This window comes from Mus pahari, chromosome 1, assembly GCF_900095145.1.
Source record: "Mus pahari chromosome 1, PAHARI_EIJ_v1.1, whole genome shotgun sequence".
NCBI classification, from domain to species: Eukaryota; Metazoa; Chordata; class Mammalia; order Rodentia; family Muridae; genus Mus; species Mus pahari.
The window spans coordinates 28,324,049-28,343,535 of record NC_034590.1 but is presented as its reverse complement, the minus strand read 5'-3'; the positions used below and the strand labels follow the sequence as shown (position 1 = coordinate 28,343,535).

General features: G+C 44.6%; 1 protein-coding gene across 7 annotated transcripts in view; it reads right to left on the bottom strand.

The window, feature by feature from the left end:
- Positions 1 to 12,590: 12,590 nt before the first annotated feature.
- The window catches only part of LOC110336759 (E3 ubiquitin-protein ligase HERC2), a 174,413-nt gene continuing 167,516 nt past the window's right edge, over positions 12,591 to 19,487 (bottom strand). For 3 of the 7 annotated variants that reach the window (XM_029537451.1, XM_029537453.1, XM_029537460.1), the window contains exons 87-93: positions 17,728 to 17,869; positions 17,354 to 17,548; positions 16,482 to 16,594; positions 15,780 to 15,970; positions 15,015 to 15,120; positions 14,525 to 14,737; positions 12,946 to 13,526 (exon numbers count right to left, since the gene is read on the bottom strand). In XM_029537451.1, the coding sequence (XP_029393311.1) occupies positions 13,254 to 13,526; positions 14,525 to 14,737; positions 15,015 to 15,120; positions 15,780 to 15,970; positions 16,482 to 16,594; positions 17,354 to 17,548; positions 17,728 to 17,869 (1,233 nt within the window). In that variant the 3' untranslated portion in view covers positions 12,946 to 13,253. Of the gene's footprint in view, positions 13,527 to 14,524; positions 14,738 to 15,014; positions 15,121 to 15,779; positions 15,971 to 16,481; positions 16,595 to 17,353; positions 17,549 to 17,727; positions 17,870 to 19,487 lie in introns of all 7 variants that reach the window. The other 4 variants (XM_021219818.1, XM_029537466.1, XM_029537450.1 and 1 more) reach the window with 2 other exon arrangements.

Below are 19,487 nucleotides of genomic sequence, written 5' to 3'. Positions count from 1 at the left end.
CCATGCAGACAAGGCGCCGGTCTGCGTGCAGGCAGGAACACTACAGAAACTAATAAATATTTCCCACTCAATGGAATCTTGCAGTCTTTATAATTGACCCTAAGCCACCCGTTGTGTCTGCTTCCCACCCTCCAGCTGTTCTGTCCCACCAGGCCTAACAAAGCTCCCTGTCACCTTGTCCCAACCCTTTCAACTGCTCTGTCCCTTTTATGTCACCCAAGCCCTCCCTCTATAACCTATAACCTTGCCTGGGTAATGCTCACCAACCTTGTTCTAAGTCACTGTTGGGCTCTGAAAATCCTTACAGGGACATGTCAGACACATAACAGAGGCTTAACTGGAAGATATCACTGGATAATAAGCCAGCCAGAAGCAAAGGCACAACACACAAGGTGGGGCACTGTCCAGGTCAGGGAGTCTGTCACTGATGCGAAAGAGATTTCTGCTTCTGAGTTTTCGCCTCCTGGCGCTATCCATCATTGATTTCTCACCTGGTGAGAATGGACCAGCAATTGACTTGATTAAAGAGGATGCCTAAGAAGAGATAGATGTCCTGGATGCTCAAACCAGGCCTGTATACCCTGAGTCTTGACCAGGACCTAAAATGTCTCAGCTCTTCCCCATGGCTCTGGGGGTTCTGAGCATGGTGAGGTGGTTGGCACCAATGGAGCAGAGCTCAGTTTTGTGCAAACACGCTGGAGGACATCTGAGAGACAGGAAGTAGAAAGGTGAGCAACTGGCCTGCCCTCAGTGCTGCCAGCTCAGCAAAGCCATACCTCAGCAACCAGCTCCTTGGTAAACTACCATTCTCTTCTAACTCTTAGCTGGGATGGTGGATGCCTTCTTAACCCACCATGTGTGTGCCAAGCATGCCACCAACGCCAGATCCCTTGATGTCTCACTGTAATCAATGTGCTTCAGGTCCTGTGAGTTCCTGTGATTAGCTGTTGTCTATGTGGAACATCGCAATCCCACCAGCTATGCAGTGCTGTGGTAGGGGTGAGCCCGTGGGCTCTGGTTAGGACTCTACAGTTATTTCATGCTCACTGGTGATGCAGCTAGGCATCTTCCCAACAAAGCAGCTGAGTTTGGGGCAACCCCTTTTTAAATCAGGAAACTCATGATGCCCAGAGCCAAAGGAATGTCACACCAAGGATAGCTAGGTCAGGCTGTTGCCCTCTGCAGGGCCAGAACATAGGCCACAATTCTGTTTATGCCTTTGTTTTGATTTTGCAGCATGTGAACTTTTAAAGCTCCTGGATCATTCAACCAAACGGCATGATTATTAATCACTTCTTGTTTTAAAGAATCCTCTTGCAGCCAAGAAGGAGAGCCTGGGCCACCACCGGAAGGGAGGTGACCTTCTCTAGGCAGCAAAAGGTCTTAGGGTGAAGAGGGCTTTGTTCTGAGAATAACCACAGGGCCTCCAGAGCATAGACAGTTCACTACAGGGATCGTAGCTCCAAATAGGGACAAGAAGGCCACGTGCAATGCACAGCCAGGGTCTGCCTGAGCCCCTTGATCTGTCGGGACCAGGACCCAGCCCCCTGTGTGCAGCAAGGGCCCTGAGTGACTCTGTTTATTGCCCTACCACTGTGCAGCTAGCTTTCCTTGGCACATCCTGCAGAGCATCTTGGAAGCTCCTAGCCTTTGCCTGAAGCGGGAGACCCAAGCACACCCTCCTTCTGATTCCCTCTGCATTGCAGAATGCATCTTCATTCTGTATCAGCTGCAGGGCAGGATCCCTGTACCACTTGGGCTGCATTTCTGCCCGAGCATGGATGAGCCTTCTAGTTGAGGGTGGCCGGGCCTCTCAAGATACCAGGGAGTGCCTTTGTCCTTAGGCAGGTCAGGGGGCTTGGGGAAGATGACAAAATTCCTCATCAAAGTACCTGAAAACCCAACATCCTGCAAGGAAAAAGACTGGCAGCTCAAGGTAATTGTTGTGGGGGTGGGGGTGGGGGCTCTCTTTTCCCAAACACAAGAACAGGTACACCAGGCTCGCTCCTCCCCCAGTTGTTTCTTGATCCTCTAGAAGGCCTTCTTTCCTGGGCCTTCTATCCTGGTATTTCTGGAATCTCACTGCAGGCCTACCTCTCTCTACCTCTTACTAAAAGACCTTTCTAAGAGGGAAGATCTTTACCTACCACACTTGCAGGCACATGTACACACACACACACACTCACACTGCAGCCGCTCTTCTGCAGCCCAGACCACTATCCTCTTAGCCTCTTGTCTCTGTGGAAGTAAAGGTGTTCAGATATCCTGGACTCCCAGAATTCCCTTAGCCACCCATCCCATAGTAACCCCATGCCTGATCTTTCCACATATCCACAACATACCCCTATCTAATCCACTATCTCCATGGCCCACATTAACCCTGAAGACGCATCACTAGCCAAATGTTCCCTGCCCTCACCCAGTAGCCACTTGGGGTTTCATGTTTGTGGGTTGGCTTTGTTTTGAGACAAGCAGACATCTTTTGACAGGAAAGGTTTTTGCTTGTTTGTTTGTTTGTTTTTTGTGAGCCCTCATTTCTTGCACCCTACCACCTAGCCCGTACCACATACACTGGCCAAAATTCCATTGCTGGTCTCCTGTGGCAGTCAAAGCTGTTCTCCTCTCAGTAGTAGTTGCTCATGTCTTTAGAACTCAGCTAACTGAATCATGAGGTTGGGAGTGTCAAGAAAACTTGTGCTCCTAAGTCACCCCTAATGTATACCCAGTGTGGACAACTGCACTCAAGTCTTTGTAAACACAGTCTGAAAGGCCTTCCTGCCATCTGAGCTTCCCTCTGCTTCCAGCTCGAATCCCCAGCTTTTACAGGAGAGTTGGTACCACCAGCTACACTGGTGCTCATAGGCACCCAGCCCTGGTGAGCCTTGTTGCCTGTCCATATCAGTCACCGGCCATCAGGGAAACCTCAGAAAGTGGCATCTTCACAGCGGTTCCAGTGGGCAGCTGCCCTTGAAAACTATTAGCCCAAATGTAGGCTTTGTAGAATTGTCATGTTATTTAAACAGTGTTTCTCAAACTTCACTGCAGGTTAAAGACACCGAGAATGCTTTACAAGCCAGAGGCTCCAGGGCTCTGACTTCCCAAAGATGTCCACTCACTCAAACCTCTGTGCTTAATAACCATGCTATGGAAAAGAGTGGGCTATATGAATTCCCGTTTATTTCTCTCTGTGTGTGTGAATAGAGAAGAAGCATCAGCCTCGAGGGATTTAACATTTTCACTTCACTGAGTTTCATTTCAACAAAATGCCTAAAGGCCAGGCTCTGATTTCTAAGTTCCCTTCCATGTTCCCCATTGTTCTGGGACACAACCTCCCAGGGATATCAAAAGTTGCTGGTGCTACTAGTAGTATTACTGCTGTGGCTGGGCACTCGATTAAAATCAGAAATGCTAGTACAAACTGTTCAATCACGTCATCTACACATTTTCAGTATAGGCTTGTTACCCTACTAGCTTCCCAGAATAAGGGGTTACTACCTCCTAACTCCCAACCACCATTTTACCTGACGACTCGCTGACCTCTCTCCAGCAGTGAAGTCCAGTGTCCAGGTCCAAAGGCTCTGAGTTGTGGATGGAACACAACCCTTGGGGTAAGGTTTCTCAGCAGGCACTTGCAGCCCCAGAGGGAGGGTTGGATAGCTTGGGCTCCTCACTGCACCCTCTGCTGGCCACGCCCACAGACCTTCACAGAGCTGAAAGGCTCAGTGCCTCCAGCCCCCACTTGAGAGTGGTCCAGCAGCACGTGGGAGCCTCAGCTGGGAAACGGAGAGCCTTGCTGCAGAAGCCAGGCTTTTGGAAAAATCCCAACCATGGGTAGCAAGCTCAAGCCTTCAGAGGTGGCCTAGGACGTGGCAGATCTTCCCTTAAGACAAGAACTGAGGAAATGTAAACTGTTCTGCATTGTAAGAACTGTCTGCTGAAGAGGAGAGGCTTTCTCATTATCTTGTTCTCCTCCAACTCAGGAGTGTGGCCCAGGTTACATCCGAGGAAAGCTCCATCATACAACACACGCATGACCATGAATAAATACGCAAAGACCGCTCACAGAAATTATAAACTACATGGAAATACACAAACTGTACAAATACCCAAAAGCCCATATAGAAGGAGGGATATGCGGTTATAAACACAAAATGCACAGACCCAGTGCACACATGAAGTACATACACACGCAGAGATGCAAACAGGTACAGAAGCAGACACATAACACATATCATACATGCAGACATAAACATGACGCAGTGCCCAGAGTCCAGCAGTCCCCACTGCCTCCATACAGATCAGCAAAGGGTTAAAGTAGTCGCTCTAACAGCCAAGGGAGCTGCTTTCCACTCCCCCATCGTTCACAGATTTTTAAAAATTTAAACTATTTTGTATGAATGTGTGTGTGTGTGTGTGTGTGTGTGTGTGTGTGTGTGTGTGTTCATGCATGCCACAGGGGACAACTCTCAGGAGTCACTTTTCTCCTCCTAGCGTGTGGTTTCCAGTGACCAAAGTCAGGTCACTGGGTTCCTCAGCAAGTGCCTTTACTTGCTGAGCCATTTTGCTCACCATCCCCCTGCCCCCATTTCTAGATTTTTGGGTAGCTTCTATAAGTGATCCTGCCAAAGGCTCAGCCAAGCCTTCTCAGGTGCCTTTCAGACTTAACAAGGTCGACTTCTGAGGTCTTCCTTGGATCAAACCTCTGGTGGGATAGCCCTTTCCCCGTCTTCTCTACATAAGAACCTGATAAGAAACTTTGTATGTGGACATCTTCTTTGTACATAGAATTGACCTGGAGCAGCACACATAGGTGCACTACCAGCAGATGCCGGGCACTACATAGGAATGGCCAAAGCTCAGAGGCTCTCGGCTCTGTCCACAAAGTGATGGCACAAAAAAAGGCTTCTTGTAAGAGGAAGTTAGTAGTCTCCTGGGGAGAATCGCTTATCCCTGGAGCATAGCTATTGCTTGCAATATTTAGTTTTTAAAACATTCAGAGGTTTATTTTATTAGTGCATGTGTGTGTGTGTGTGTGTGTCCACAGAAGCTAGAAGAGGGCATTAGATGTCCAGAAGCTGGAATTATAGGTGATTATTAGCTGCCTACATTTTTGCTGGGAACCAAAGATGGTTCCTCTGGAAGAATAGCAAGTACTCTTGACCACTGAGCCCCTACATTTTTTACTTTTATTTATTTATTTTATTTTATTTTATTTTCTTTATTTACATTTCAAATGCTATCCCGAAAGTTCCCTATACCCCCCCGCCCCAGCTCCCCTACCCACCCACTCCCACTACTTGGCCCAGGCCTTCCTTTGTGCTGGGTCATATAAAGTTTGCAAGACCAAGGGGCCTCTATCCCCAGTGATGGCCGATTAGGCCATCTTCAGCTACATATACAGCTAGAGACACTACTTTTATTTTTTTAAATAGTTTTTATTTATTCTTTGACAAGTCACACAACATATCTTGATCCTATCCACACCATCATCACCCACAGTTATCCCCCAAAATATCTTCCTGCCTATCCATATCTTTCCTTTTGTTTATTTTTATAACCCTTTGTATAACTCAGTTTGTATTGCCTGCTGATCTTGTACAGGTAGGGCCTTCAGATGTAACCACGGATGCAATGGGGTCATAAACACAGCGGCCAAGTCACATCAAGAAGGCAGCTCTCCTCCCCAGGCTCCAGCTCACACAGTGTTCTGTCTCGGGCAAGGTTTTTTTGTGCCTTGGGGGTGTGTGGGGGGGGTGATGCAGATGCTTCACTCAGGGCTGGGTACCCATAGTCACTCATTCTCAGCCTTTTAACCAGTTGTAAGTCATTGAATTACCTGTTGCCCACTACAGAAGCAGCTTCTCCAGCCAAGGTTGAGAGCGCTACTAGATGTTTATAAGACACACGCTTTTAAACAAAGCGCACTACTCAGGGATGGATGTATCCAAGGGCTGCTCGCTAAGCAGGGAACAATTGTGGGACATGAACACTGACACCCCAGTTCCATACAAACTTGATCACAGGTGTGATCACTCACCCTGTGAAGTTTGTAGATGATGTCTCAGTTCAGACTACCTACGTGTCAAGGGTGGGCGTGGCTCATGACCACTATGGATCACAACCTGGTTGTGGGACAGAAAGCATGGGGGACCTGCCATAAGGAGGATTTATAAATGTTAATAGTTCAGGCACTGTCAAATATCAGGTTCCCAGTTTATGTGGCTAACAACTCTGTGTAGTGGACACCATTTGCCAACTCTAGGGAGAGGCTGCATGGTTTTAACCCTGAAGAAAATCCTACCCCTGCCATGGACTGGCTAAGACAATCAGATCTTCATGTCCTATAACAGGTCCTATACCTGAGACCTCTGGGGAAGAGATGTTGGAACGATGAGGCCCCCACAAAACAGGACAAAAATCTCTGTGATCCCGTGAAGGCACCCTTTCTTGCTTGCTCTTAATAGTCATGAGAACCACTGGGACCTCAGCACCCGGGCTCACACCTATCTACATGGGGAAACCTGTAAGAATAAATGGCCAGCCAGATGCCGATGGCCACCAAAATATCTTGTCAAAAATAGCCACAAGATGCCTAAGATGACTTCCATAGCGGTGGCAGAATATAGAGTATGTGACTTAACATCTTCCACAACAGAACTGAGGTATCACAGTCGCTTCTCTATAGCTGTAGGAAGAGTAGAGGTTATCCTAAGAACATCTAGGAGACCTAGTGTGCTCTTCATTCTGTACTGCCCAAGGCATGTGGAAGTCACCTCTGCAGACAGAAACTAGCCAGAAAGAGGCTCCTGAGACTTCCTGGAAAGTAGCCCCACTCCCTGGCCCACCATCCCTTTCAACGTTCAGCCTCCCATCCCTGACCTGGCCACCCAACCTGAAGCCTCACAAGCCTGCACTACCCCAGGATGGCTGGTGGATAGTTCACCCTGTGCAAGTCCAAGAGTTCACAGGAACCACTGACCCTGAAAGCAAAAGCCCCTTAGGGCTGCTTTCTGTCAGAAGTAGTGACCCTGTACCCTATTTCTACAGCCCAGGGGGAAAGAAAAGAACCCCCTGACTGCGAGTTCTGATCCCAAGATTCAGAGCTTTCTTACTGCCTTGTTCTTGTTCTCAACTGGAAAGGATGTTACCTAAACCGTGAGGCCTTAGTGAGAAGACAACTGCTTAGGCAGAGACCACTGCTCTGAAGTCTTTTCCAATTTAAAGGAAAAAAAAAAAAAGTTAAGGGTTAATCAGCTTATATTAATGCCAAAGCATGAGCTTTACAAAGGAGACTGGTGAAGGATCACAAGACCCTCAAGCCACAAGGCCAACTTATACTCCCAGGAATGAATGTCACACTCACTCACGGGTTGCCCGGGGCTGGGCTGCTCTGGTGGATTAATCCCCCCTGGACAGTGTGTTCTGTGGATGAAGTGAGGCCCAGCACACTGCTCAGGCCTGGGTGCCTTCGCAGTCTCAGGGAACTGTCAGCTTCACTAACTGAATTCAGAGCAATTCAAAGGGGATTTCACAGAGAGCTCAAGCATTTCAAAAGAGGAATGTGACATTCCACAGACCTCTCTCCTTCAAAGGAATGTGTTTGTAAATCAAATAGCGTAAGGGCACAAGGGCTTGGGGAGTGCTCTCTCTGGAAGTCGTAGACTTCTAATTAAGCCTGTGGGTGGTACCGACTCACTGTGGACAGTCAGTGTAACCACAGACTGGGCACACACCTCACCAATTAAAACAAACCCATCCAGGCAACATTACATTCGTTGAACCAGATATCTCTACTGCAAAACCTCTTGTTCAGACAAAGCCTGGGTTAGATACAGCCACTGGTACATTAAAACAAAACAAAACAAAACACTATTCATTCTTTGATAACTTCATATGTGAATACATTTTTTTACCGTATAACTCCGAGTGTCCCATACATTTTAATAAGTTAAACTATTTTGTGTGTGCATGCTAGACAATGACTTGCAGGAGTCAGTTTTCTCCCACTATGTGGCATCCAGTGTTCAAAATCAGGTCATTGGATGTGGCAGCAAATGCCTCTACCAGCTGACTTGACTTTGCCCCCATTCCTAAATTTTGAGGTAGCTTCCATAAGGAAACCTGCCAGACAGGCTCAGTGGCCTTCTGAGCCAGCAAGGTTAACTTCTGAGGTCTTGCTTGGATCACACCTCTGGAGGGAAAAGCCCCCACCCCAACTTCTCTAGTCAGAACTAGGAAGAAACTTCCTACACCTATAGTTCTTAGAATTGCCTTGGCCAAGTCTTGGAGGAAAGGCAACTTACCCGCTGGGGACACTAGGAGTCCACCCATGCAAGGAAACCAGCTGCTGACAGGGTCACAATGGTGAAGTATATGAGGCATTGGCAGGCCTTGAATTTGGTTTGCCCCTAAGGGCTCATGTGTTAGAAGCTGAGTGTTCCATGGGCAATGTTAGAAGTGAAAGGAATTGAGAGGCAAGGCTCTAAGGTCACACTTGTTGTGTCCACAGAAGAGATTTTGGTAGATAGGTCCTGACTTTCAAGAGGCTTTCTATGAAAGGCCAACCAATCCTTCCTTGGCTCTCACCTTGAGATGTAATCTTCCTTGTACATACATGTGCATGCCACTGTGATACTGCCATGAAGTCATCACCAGAGCTAAGCAGAGTAGAATGATCTCCTACTCCCTATCTTCCTTCCCACTCTCATTTGAGATAGGCTCTACTGTGTGTTCCCTCTGGGTTGGTCAGTCATGACTATTACTGTCTTAATTCGGGGAGGTTTGTTCATGTGCGCGAGACCCTTAAGAGATCTAGTCTACTAACTTTCCCTCCTGAGGAAAGAGGGAAGGTGCATGTGGCTCTCAAGAGACTCACAGGTCTCCCAGGACTCACGGTGCCGAGGAAGCTCATGGAGCTCACAAGCCTTCACAATAGTCTCAGAAACCACTCACCATTCTGAAGTCGTGTTGTAATAATCCATGCAAGAAAGATACAGACAGCCATGCTGATTAAAAGGATAGTAGTCCTTTATTGGTCAGTGACCAAAAACATGCACGTGCCTCAGTTTCTTGGTGCTAAAGCTTAGGGGGGGTGCAGCCTTTTTAAAGACAAAAAGTACAAAGAACATAATTTATATCAATGTTAGATGAGGATCAGAGTAAACCTCGAAACATTCATTTCTGGCAGACCATAGTAATTTCAAACACGACACGACATTTATTTTTGACGTAATACCATCTTTAGTTATTTTAGTTGATGTTAAGTTTGCATAAACATTACTTACTTTGGTTAATACCCCTGGGCCATAGTCAAGGTCATGGAAATCTCAAATGTGTTTCCAAGGTGTATATATAACAGTTGTGGGGGCAAAAAGCTGAGAACTGCCTAAGCAAACACAAAGTGGAGTCAGGACAAGATGGTGTTACCTTAGTTACTTCAATAGATGAGATGAAGCATTAGCAGGAGGGAACGCTTCAGTAGTGTAGCTGCCTAAGACTTACACAGAAGATGCCTCAGTTCCCAAACCAATCCTTACTTGCTAAGAATGGACCTTTTGGGATCCTGGACATACAATCATGGAAGACACTATACACATGGAGGGTTGAAAGATACAGAAAAAGCAGGCTGGGACTGAGGTGGAAGTTCCCTATTGGCTGGCATTTGTAGTTCCAAAAGGTGCCATGCATGGTACTGACTCAAAAATTGACCATATAATTGGTCACAAAACAGGCCTCCATAGATACAAAAAGATTGAAATCATCCCATGCATCCTATCAGATCACCACAGACTAAAGCTGGTCTTCAATAACAACAAAAAACAATAGAAAGCCCACATACACACGGAAGCCGACTACCAGATCTTAACCTCAGGGTACACGGCAGTGAACCACATGCTTCACTTTGAGCTTCACAGCTCCTGCTTCCAACACCAAGACAGTAACAAACCAGGCATTGCTACCCCAGATCAAGTTAAAATGTGAAATGTTTGGAGTGTTTTCCACTGACTGTTAGTTACATTCTCCCATCACAAAATGTGCATAGGATTCTTGAACCATCACAAATCATGAGCAGCCTGAATTGGCTTTTTGTTTGTTTGCTTGTTTTTGTTTTGTTTTGTAGATCAATAGATATATGTGTTTGGATAGCTGAATGCATATATTGAAATACTTTATGATTTAAAATGTCCACATATCCTTTTATCCTGAAATTTCTTGTAATTTTTTGAAGACATTTTGGAAATCATTGAGTTAGCAGTTTTCTATATAGTATGCACAATGACAATGTTGTAAGATGTGAACACCAGGAATCTGCACACTGGTGATATGACATAAAAAACAAAAACAAATAAATAAATTGAATACAATTATAATAATAATTAAAAAAAAAGAAAAATCAGGCTGGGACTGAGCTAGAAGTCCCCTATTGGCTGGCATTTGTAGCTCCAAAAGGTGCCATGGAGGTTACAGGAAAATGGTCACCAATGGTCCAGCTTGGCCATGGACCCTTGCATATTACACTGCTGGCATGCCTTGCAAGTTGCTCCTGCTGCTGCAATTTAGAACAGCTGTCACTTTCCAACTGTATTTAAAGTCAGGACTCATGTTTGGCACCATAAACATGAGGTAGGGAAACCAATACCCTGTAAGGTGGCTACAGCTATTGTTTTGTTAAATAGGTATAACGTGTTTATCAAATTATTTTCTAAGCATTTGTGTTTGTGTCCATAGATGACTCAGCTGTAGTGGAAGGCAACACCTTACAGTAACTGGTGGCAGTTACTGCATATGCTCTTATGAAATCAAATGCTAAGAGTATCTGTTGTAGTCTGTACTGTTGCTGTAGCATAGCAGCCTATCATTCCATTCCCATCAAGATTCACCTACAGAAGAGAGGGTAGAAATAATGTAAGAGCTGGAGGAAGATGGTGTGTAATGTGTATCTTCTTCAGATTGAACACAACCATTGCCCTCCTGAGATGAAGACTATTAATATCCACTTATAGATAGCTGGAGAGGGCTCAGGAGGCTCACAGTGCTGACAAGATCCTCATGAAGTCTCTCTTTTATGAGGTTATAGAAGAGGTCAACTGTTGACTGGGAAGAGGGACTTGTCGGTAGTGTGCCTGCCTCTTAAGTTGCCCAAGTGTGATGACTATTCTTGGTTGTCGTTTTGACCCATCTGGGAAGTGGAGCCCTCAATGGGGAACTGCCTCCATCAGACTGACCTATGGGCATGTCTGTGGGGCATTTTCTTGATCGCTAATTGATGCAAGAGGGCCCAGTGTACTTCGAGTCAGTACCATTCCTAAGCAGGTGAAAGGCAACTGAACGTGAGCCTGACAACAGCCTCAGCTTCCCTATACTATGGATCTGTAAGATGAGGTCAGACCTTTGATCTCCAACTTGTTTTTGATCAGAGTAATTTATCAGGGCAACAGAAAGAGAACTAGACCACCAGGAGATTCACACTTACAACCCTTGCCGCTACAGGGGTGCTCTTCAGTGTTGAGGTTGGTCAGAAAGCCCAGGGGACTTCCCAGTGGTGTAGCTGTCTTTTGGGCCAGGCATGGATGTTCCTGTTACTCCCATAAATTCTACAGTTTACCAAACTGGACTGAACCCTTTCTTTGGTCTATTGGTGTCTATCTGAGGTGAATGGAATTTTTTTCTTAATATCTCCCTAGAAAACCATGAAAGGTAACCATGCTGACCTTGCACCCACAATCCTCCTGCCTCAGGCTCCCAAGTGCTAGCATTAAAGGCTAAATCTATCTTCTTCATGAAATTAGTCAGCTTTGGGTATTATGATTAACAGAAAGTAGATTACTCTGTAGTACCACACTGCTTGTAAATTCAAGCAGATTGCAGGTTCTTGTATATTCTAAATACATCATCTACTACTGTTTTTATTAGTAGTAAAACAACCATGATGCATCAAACCAACTAATCTGCAATTCAAAGTACTGGTGAAACCTCACAACACACATTATGAAGTGTGACTGAAGAGCTGTACTCAAGCTGTCCCAAGTGGCCTGTCTTCACTTCTGTAGGGTTTTGGGCACAAATTTTGATCTACCAAAATGAATTTTGACTTCATTTTAAGTTGTATGAGGTTGAAAAGTTAAGAGTTAGTTGTCCAGTGTCCTCTTGGACCAAAATGAAGCAGCTATGACTAAGAGTCAAAGACAACTCAGTTTTAGTTTACATTTATGTTTTACAAAAAAAATGCCTTCCAACATGAACTACAAAGTTATGACTTAATTAGGTACTAGAACTCAAGATCTAGCACACTAGGCCTTCCAGACAGTTCTTCTATGCTGTGCTCTAGAACTTACCAGACAGAGCAAATCCTACCCAGTGCCAATAGGACCAAGGATGCACCTGACCTAGACCAGTGGGAACAGGCATTGGACTGGGAATGAGGGCCTGTTTCAAGAGTTAGAGGAAGGAGCTCTGAGGGTCCCTGGGCCTCCTCGGGTCCTGAGAGCAGCTACCTTAATAAATGCTTCAGTGCTTTGTCACCAAGTATGGTTTGGTTGTAGCAGATCCACATGTGCTAGTCTAATTGGTTAAGAAAGTTCAGCTTACAGTTTTGTGACACATGTTTTATTAATAGGGGATTAAAATTTTGGCATATACATGACACAGACATTAAATACACTTTCCATGACAGAAACTATGATATTGTCCACCAAAATGCCTCAATTCCAATCACATAATGCATATGCTAAAATGGTACACCTGGGGAGAAGAGACCTGAATGGCATTTTTGTTTTCTGTTCTAAGTAACTTCTAAATGCATTGAAGAAATAATTTAATGTTCAAAAAGCTTTTAATAAACAAATTCAGAGTAAAATTAGTTGAAATATTTATAATATGATTTCATCATTACACAGTATTTTCAATATACAATCAAGATGACACTGCAAAGAAAAAGAAGGAATCTATTGCACCCACAAGTAGAAAGGCTTTATTTTAGTGATGCTGTTCTGTGTCCATATAAACATTTACACTGTAGTAAACACTAGGTCCTAGGTAATGCAGCATTATGGGGAAGTGCCCCATGAGTTCCTCATGCACAGGCTCATTTTGCCATTGTCCTACCACACAGTTCTCTCAGACAGCCAGTCTCTCTCTCTTCCACACACTTCAAGGGATGATATTCTTCATCAAGTGCACTCGACATTTACAATTTACACGGCAGGACTCTTCCTGCTTGTTCAGCCACATCTTTTTCTGATGGCGTTTCCATCTTAGTGTCCTGTCAAGTAGTCTTGTGTAGAGTCTGAAGCAAAAGAGTCGGCATCCTCATTATCCGAGTCCTCACTACTGTCATCGGCAGCGGGCTCTCCAGTGAGAGCTATGCGAGCATAGTCATCTGTGTCTATGGATTTGCAAAAGTGGATGGCATACTTCAGCTTTTCCTCAAGCACCTGCTTACAGGAATACCTGGGCAACTTTAGCAGAAAGAAGCATGTGTAGGATTCTGGAAGGAAGTGATCAGGAGGGTTGTATTTATCCAAGACCTGTTGGGAGGGAATATTCATAAGAGATTGTGGTGAGAAAAAGTAAAACCCTGCATTCATTTTACTGTGCTCACATTATCTTTACAGAATCTATACATTTAGCTAGAAATAAAAGTATTAAGAAAATGTAGAGTTGAACCAATTTTAGATATATAAAAAAATTAACTTATCCCTATGGCCAGCAATAAGAGAAGCCAACCATTTTTACCATGACCTCTGATCATCACCAAGCAGTCACATGAAGGTGGCCAATGGAACAACTCAACCCATTGTCTCCTACTAGTGTAGGTAAAGCCGTCACCTGTTACCTAGCTGACACCAGTCTATGAATGGGGCATGAGACTGGGGTCTACCACTTGACCACCAGAGGACATTCTTTCTAAGAGCATCACCTATAAGATACTAGAAAGCAACAAAAATGAATCTTTATTATTGTTTTGGAAAAACTGTCTGCTATCATAGATGTTCCTGAAAGATGGATATTTTAATAACCTAGTACAGATGTGTCTCGAGGGCTATTGCTACCACCATCTCAGGACAAAGAAAAGTGTTAGGTCTGGTTTTCCCTCCTCAGTGACCTTAAAAGATAAACTGAGTTTGTTTAAATCACCAGACCATTGAGTTCTAAGACAAAGCAAATTTGTTCTCAAATGTATAAGCAATCTCATTTTTCTCTGATAGTAGCTAGCATAATATTTAGAGATCTACCTGATCCAACTAGAAAATCAAATAAATGCTTTATGAAGTATGTATAGCCAAAATCTATATGCTGGTGTTAACAATAGTAAGTACTGGTTATGACATAGATACACTCTGCAAAAATAGGCTACAGTGTTCAAGACCTTCAATTGTAAAATTCAAAGACTTCAAATTATAGGAGTTGGGTATTACCCATTTTCATTGTATAGAATCTATTTTCTCACTGCTCTGGGGCAGAATATTCACAAGTCACTTCTACTGATGTCAATACAGAGCTGTGATCCTGGTGAGGAACCTACCTGGATGACAAAGTCTCTGCCCCGGAAGTCAGCAATGGTCCTGGGCAGCCTTGTCCGGCCCCACACAAAGCGAAGAAAGAGGGAGCGTTCCGTGTTAGAGAAAGATTCCATCACTTCCCAGAACCACTGGACCAAGGATGCAGAAGGCTCAATCCCTTTATATGTTGCCACTGACTTTAAAAGATGCAGTGGGATATCTGGGCTCCCACATACCTAAGAAAAACATTTATTAGAGCAGGCTCACACTTCCATCCCCCCCCCCCCTTTTTTTCCTTTTCAACATGAATCTAATCCTGTTTTTCTCTAATAAGGTTCCTATAGGACATGTGCAGCACCCTGAACCTCAGCATCTAGTGGACAAGCCGTGCTGTCATTCCATTCACTATTACAGTCAAGCCTTAGCTTTCCAAATGGAAGGTTTTAAGTAAAAGATCAAATAAGTGGGCTAGTGCGTCCAGGCAGCTCTAGACAACACAAAGCAGCTACATACCATCGTCTCCAGTTCGTATCCAGTGAAGAGAGAGAGAAGGGGTACGGGCACGACTCGAGCCATCCCTTCCCGCACAGCAGCCACTTGTTCATCAAATTCATGGAGTCTTAAAAAACAGAAGCAAAACCAAGTCTTCCTTACACCTGTACATTTACTGGGCACCTTGTTCTGCTGGTACCAAGCTTTACACACAAGTACTGCTACCACACACCATAGGAGAGGACTGAGAGGATGGCTCTGGGCGATGCTCTTTATATACAACACTACTGGGAGCTCGCTTAAACTGGTGCACAGGACATAACCTCAATGATTAACTACAGCCACACACTGTAAGCACTGTCAGGTGTCAGTGCTGGGTATGATAGTGCCACACCTCACAGAAGCTATAATGTCAAGGTACAGGCACACTTAGGTCTGGGAAAGGCTACTCTGTGTTGGCATGGCCCCAACTATATCCCTATCTGAGGAGCTGACAAAGAAGGTATATCGGGGCACAAAGGCCTGATATCCCTGTGGGGACTGCCCCCTAAATGAGAACATTATATTTACCTCACTATTTTACTGAAACCTAAAAATTTCAAGTGGGAATAAGTACTCTGAACACAAGACACCAAATAAAATTCATAACAAAGATCAGCAATAGTTGAAGAAAAATGAGTATACTTTTATATATGATACATCTAAAAAACCATCAATACCCAAGTAACTATAATCTGCTACTTTTCTTATTAAGTCAAAGCAAGAAAGAAACAGATGATCACAAACCTGTAGTTTATTGCCAGCCGGACATACTCTGCACGGTTGTCTAGGGTGATGTGCGTGTGCTTGGAGCTCAGTTGGATGTCCTGGCCACTGGCACTTGGCACAGTGAAGGGCAGGCTCATAGCCTCAAATTCCTCTGAAGTGGCTTCGTTGTCACGAATGTACATAAGCCCAGGAATAAAATCTTTATCTACCTGTTAAAGAGAAACAGTATACATGATAAACCTGGGTTGTTCCCCTATCATAGAGCCCAATCACAGCCAGTCATATCTAACTTAATCTGAAAAAGAAGAAAAAAAGACTTCTGCAAGGAAGTACTACACCCAGGAGGTAAGAAAGATCCAGAGAGTTCTTTAATATACTGTTTTACTGCTGAGAAAATGACTAAATGGTGGGTGACTGATACTACCCTAAACCCTAAAGGGCATAAAAAGCAGGGTGGCTCAGGGATACCAGACTGTGCCGGTGCTATCATTTCCCTTCCTGGGAATCTGAGGTGTAGCCTAGCTCTGCATATGACAGTGATTTCCCTTGTCTATTCAGGCCACATCAGTTGCTAAGCAACATAAAGTGCGTATTATACCAACTCTCTCAGATCCACACTTTGCTCTGCTCTAGGAAGAGGTCAGTTTACCCATGAGTGTTACATCAGATATCCAGAAAAGCCTGAGCCCCTTAACAAGACCCACAGCCCAGATAAATTACCTCACTCAGATCTGCAATGCTGAGGCTCATCCCAGCCAGCTGCTTCCATACAGGTTCAGCAAGATTCAAACTTAGCGGACTCCCAGTTCGGATGGCAATGCCCAATAACACCCCTGATTGTTTAAAACAGAAAACCAGAATATACTTGAAATAGATGAAAAGTTGCTTCTTGCTTGTTCAAACACACCTTGGAGTATCAACTGGAGCCTTCTAAACTCGAACTATCCAAACTGAGAGTTAGCCCCACCTTGAAACATCAAGTCCTACTCAAAACTCACTTCCTTTTCTTCCTATAACTCAAGTTGCTAACTCTTATTCTTTTCATACACAGGACTGAACCACAGTAAGCCAACCCTTGTCCCTTTGACGGCAAAGCAAAGAGATGGCTTCCTCCAAGAAGGTGGATTCTCTGTAAACGCGTAGTGGTAGGGTGAGGAGCCCTGGGACAGCACTCTGCACAGACCTAGACAAAGAGTGACAGGCCTACTGCCAATGCTATCTCTCTCCATGCACTCCTGAGTTTCAGGTATGTTTAGAACACAAATGTCATGAAGCATGTCAAAGAAAGCATATAGCATTGAACACATAGTCACACGCTGCCTAACTGTAAGTCCCTATAGCTGTACAAAGAATGGTCATAACTTCTGCCAGCTCACCACTATCAAGTCCTAAGACTATGTACAAAATGAACCTTTTCTCTTCCATAATGTTGGAAAACACATTAAAAAAATCACTTTCATCGCCAATGTCTCAAAAGCTAAACATAGGTATTTATAATACCCACTGTTGCCTTGGGATAGACAAGAGATGCCACACTAACTTAAGAGTGGTATCGGCCCTCAACAGCAGTATGACACATAACTGAGGCCCACCTAGGAATCGGAACATGCTGCAGTGCACAGGTGCACGGGTGGCAGGGTTCAATAGGTAACAGTCTCTGTTGGCACCAGACTCGTCCCTGCCATTGGGAGTCACAATCAGAAGAGGTGTGAGTCCGTTTTGTAGCTCCTCACAAATCTCTGCTATAGACTCACTGTAGCCACCACCACAGTCGTCCACGGATTCACCTGGAAGGAAAGGAGAATCAGCAACACCCAGGCCACCTGACTCCACCTGCAGAAACAGCACCAAGAAGATGGCTACTCCCATCCTCTGCATGTGGCACCCATGTACTGCTCAGCTTGCTATCCCCCAGGCTCCCTCTCCCAAGCAAATAAGTTCTACAGATATGCACAGAAAATCTCACCAACAAACTTGACTTTCCAGACTCGGTGAGGAAGGAGAAGGCTGTCAGGGCTGAAGGAACTCATCTTAGCACACATCTGCCCAAAGACAGACTTGGTGCCATCAGGGCCAGCTAACCCACCTTTACTCCGGGAGCGTTTAACCTAGAGAAGAAATGAATGAAAAGCATTGGACACTGGGACAGCAGTAAACACATAGCCTGGAAGCAGCTGTAGAGAAGCCTGCATAAAAGATCCTCAAATCTCCTCCCCTTCATTCAGTACTCTGAGACCCTCTCTGTAGTTGGGGACTGGCCTGCCCTAACAGCTCACACACACTTTGGTTCTTTCTAAGTTAACACTGACTTCTGCCATAAGCATGTACCATAAGGAGGGTCAGTTACCTTACTGTCTCTAGCAAACAAAAACAAATCCCTTCTCATAGAAAAAGAGGGTTTTGCCTAATGGACCCTGCACCCTACTCCTGGACTTCCCCACAACTCCCGTTCTGAGTCAGTAGCAAACTTTGTACCTTCCTTGCCATAGCACCAATGTGCTAGGAACTGATACACACAGATCTCTACTATAAACACTACACAAAACAAAGCTATTTAGGCAACTTCACCCTAGGCATCAGGTCATTGGTGACAGACATCATAGCAGCCTAACTGTGGAATCTGAACAAACACACTTGCAAGCAATGATCACTATTCACACAGGCCTGGAGCCAAGGTGGTGTTCATAACTGGTTTGCAACACTGCCTTTGTGTGGATTTTCATACTTGGCCCCATCAATGGCTACAACTCTAACTACCACTATTTCACTACACAGTCCTTCTTATGGACTGAGACAAAAATGCAGAACTTACACCTATACCAAGGTTCTCTAAAGGCTAAGACCAGCTGTACTACTGCAGCCATGGTAACCGCCTCCCTTTATTCACTGTGCTGACCTGGGTACAACTCTAGTGACTATACCTGTCACCACGTACTTGTCACACCCATGGTTCTTATCCCAAACTAACACTACTAACACTGGAGAGATCAAACAAAACCTAATGCTGGTATGGACTTGGCTCCTCCTACAGTTTCTAGCTTCAGCTGCTCGATGTAAGAGGATGACAACATGCAAAATTTAAGAAACACTGTCCATCCAAACATTTTTTCCATTGTGAGTCCTCCAGCAAAACTTTACCATCTGTAGCCAACTTTCAGTGAATTCCAGGTCAAAATTATAGTTCCCTACAGAATGAACTTTTCTCTGTACCATATACCTAGCTACATGTTTACAAAGGCTATTTCCTTTAAACTGCATAGCAACCCTTAAAAGGATTCATGGTCCCAGAGGACAGCAACTCCTATTATGTTTTGGATATAGCATTAAAGCTGCCATAGGACAGCCTTGGAAAGCACTAACAACTGGAGCTCATCTGCCTGTGTTTTCTACAAAAAAATGAGCACCATGTGACAGTTTACAAAACTGACAATAAATAAACATACATACAGGTGGTACTTTTTCTGGACAACAGAAGCACAGGTGACTTTAGCTGATGTTACTCTGAACTAATTCTATAGTGAATTTAAACATGAGTGGTGGTACTATATTCCCAGAAGTTAGGAGGCTAAAGTCTTGAGGCCAGTTTGAGATATCCAGCAAGATCCTGTCTCAACAACCCCCACCCTTCATTAAAAAAAAAAAAAAAAAAAAAAACCTCGCACTCCCTCAACCAAAAAAACATATTCAATGATTTTATAGACGCCTATTTTCCAGAATTTCCACATA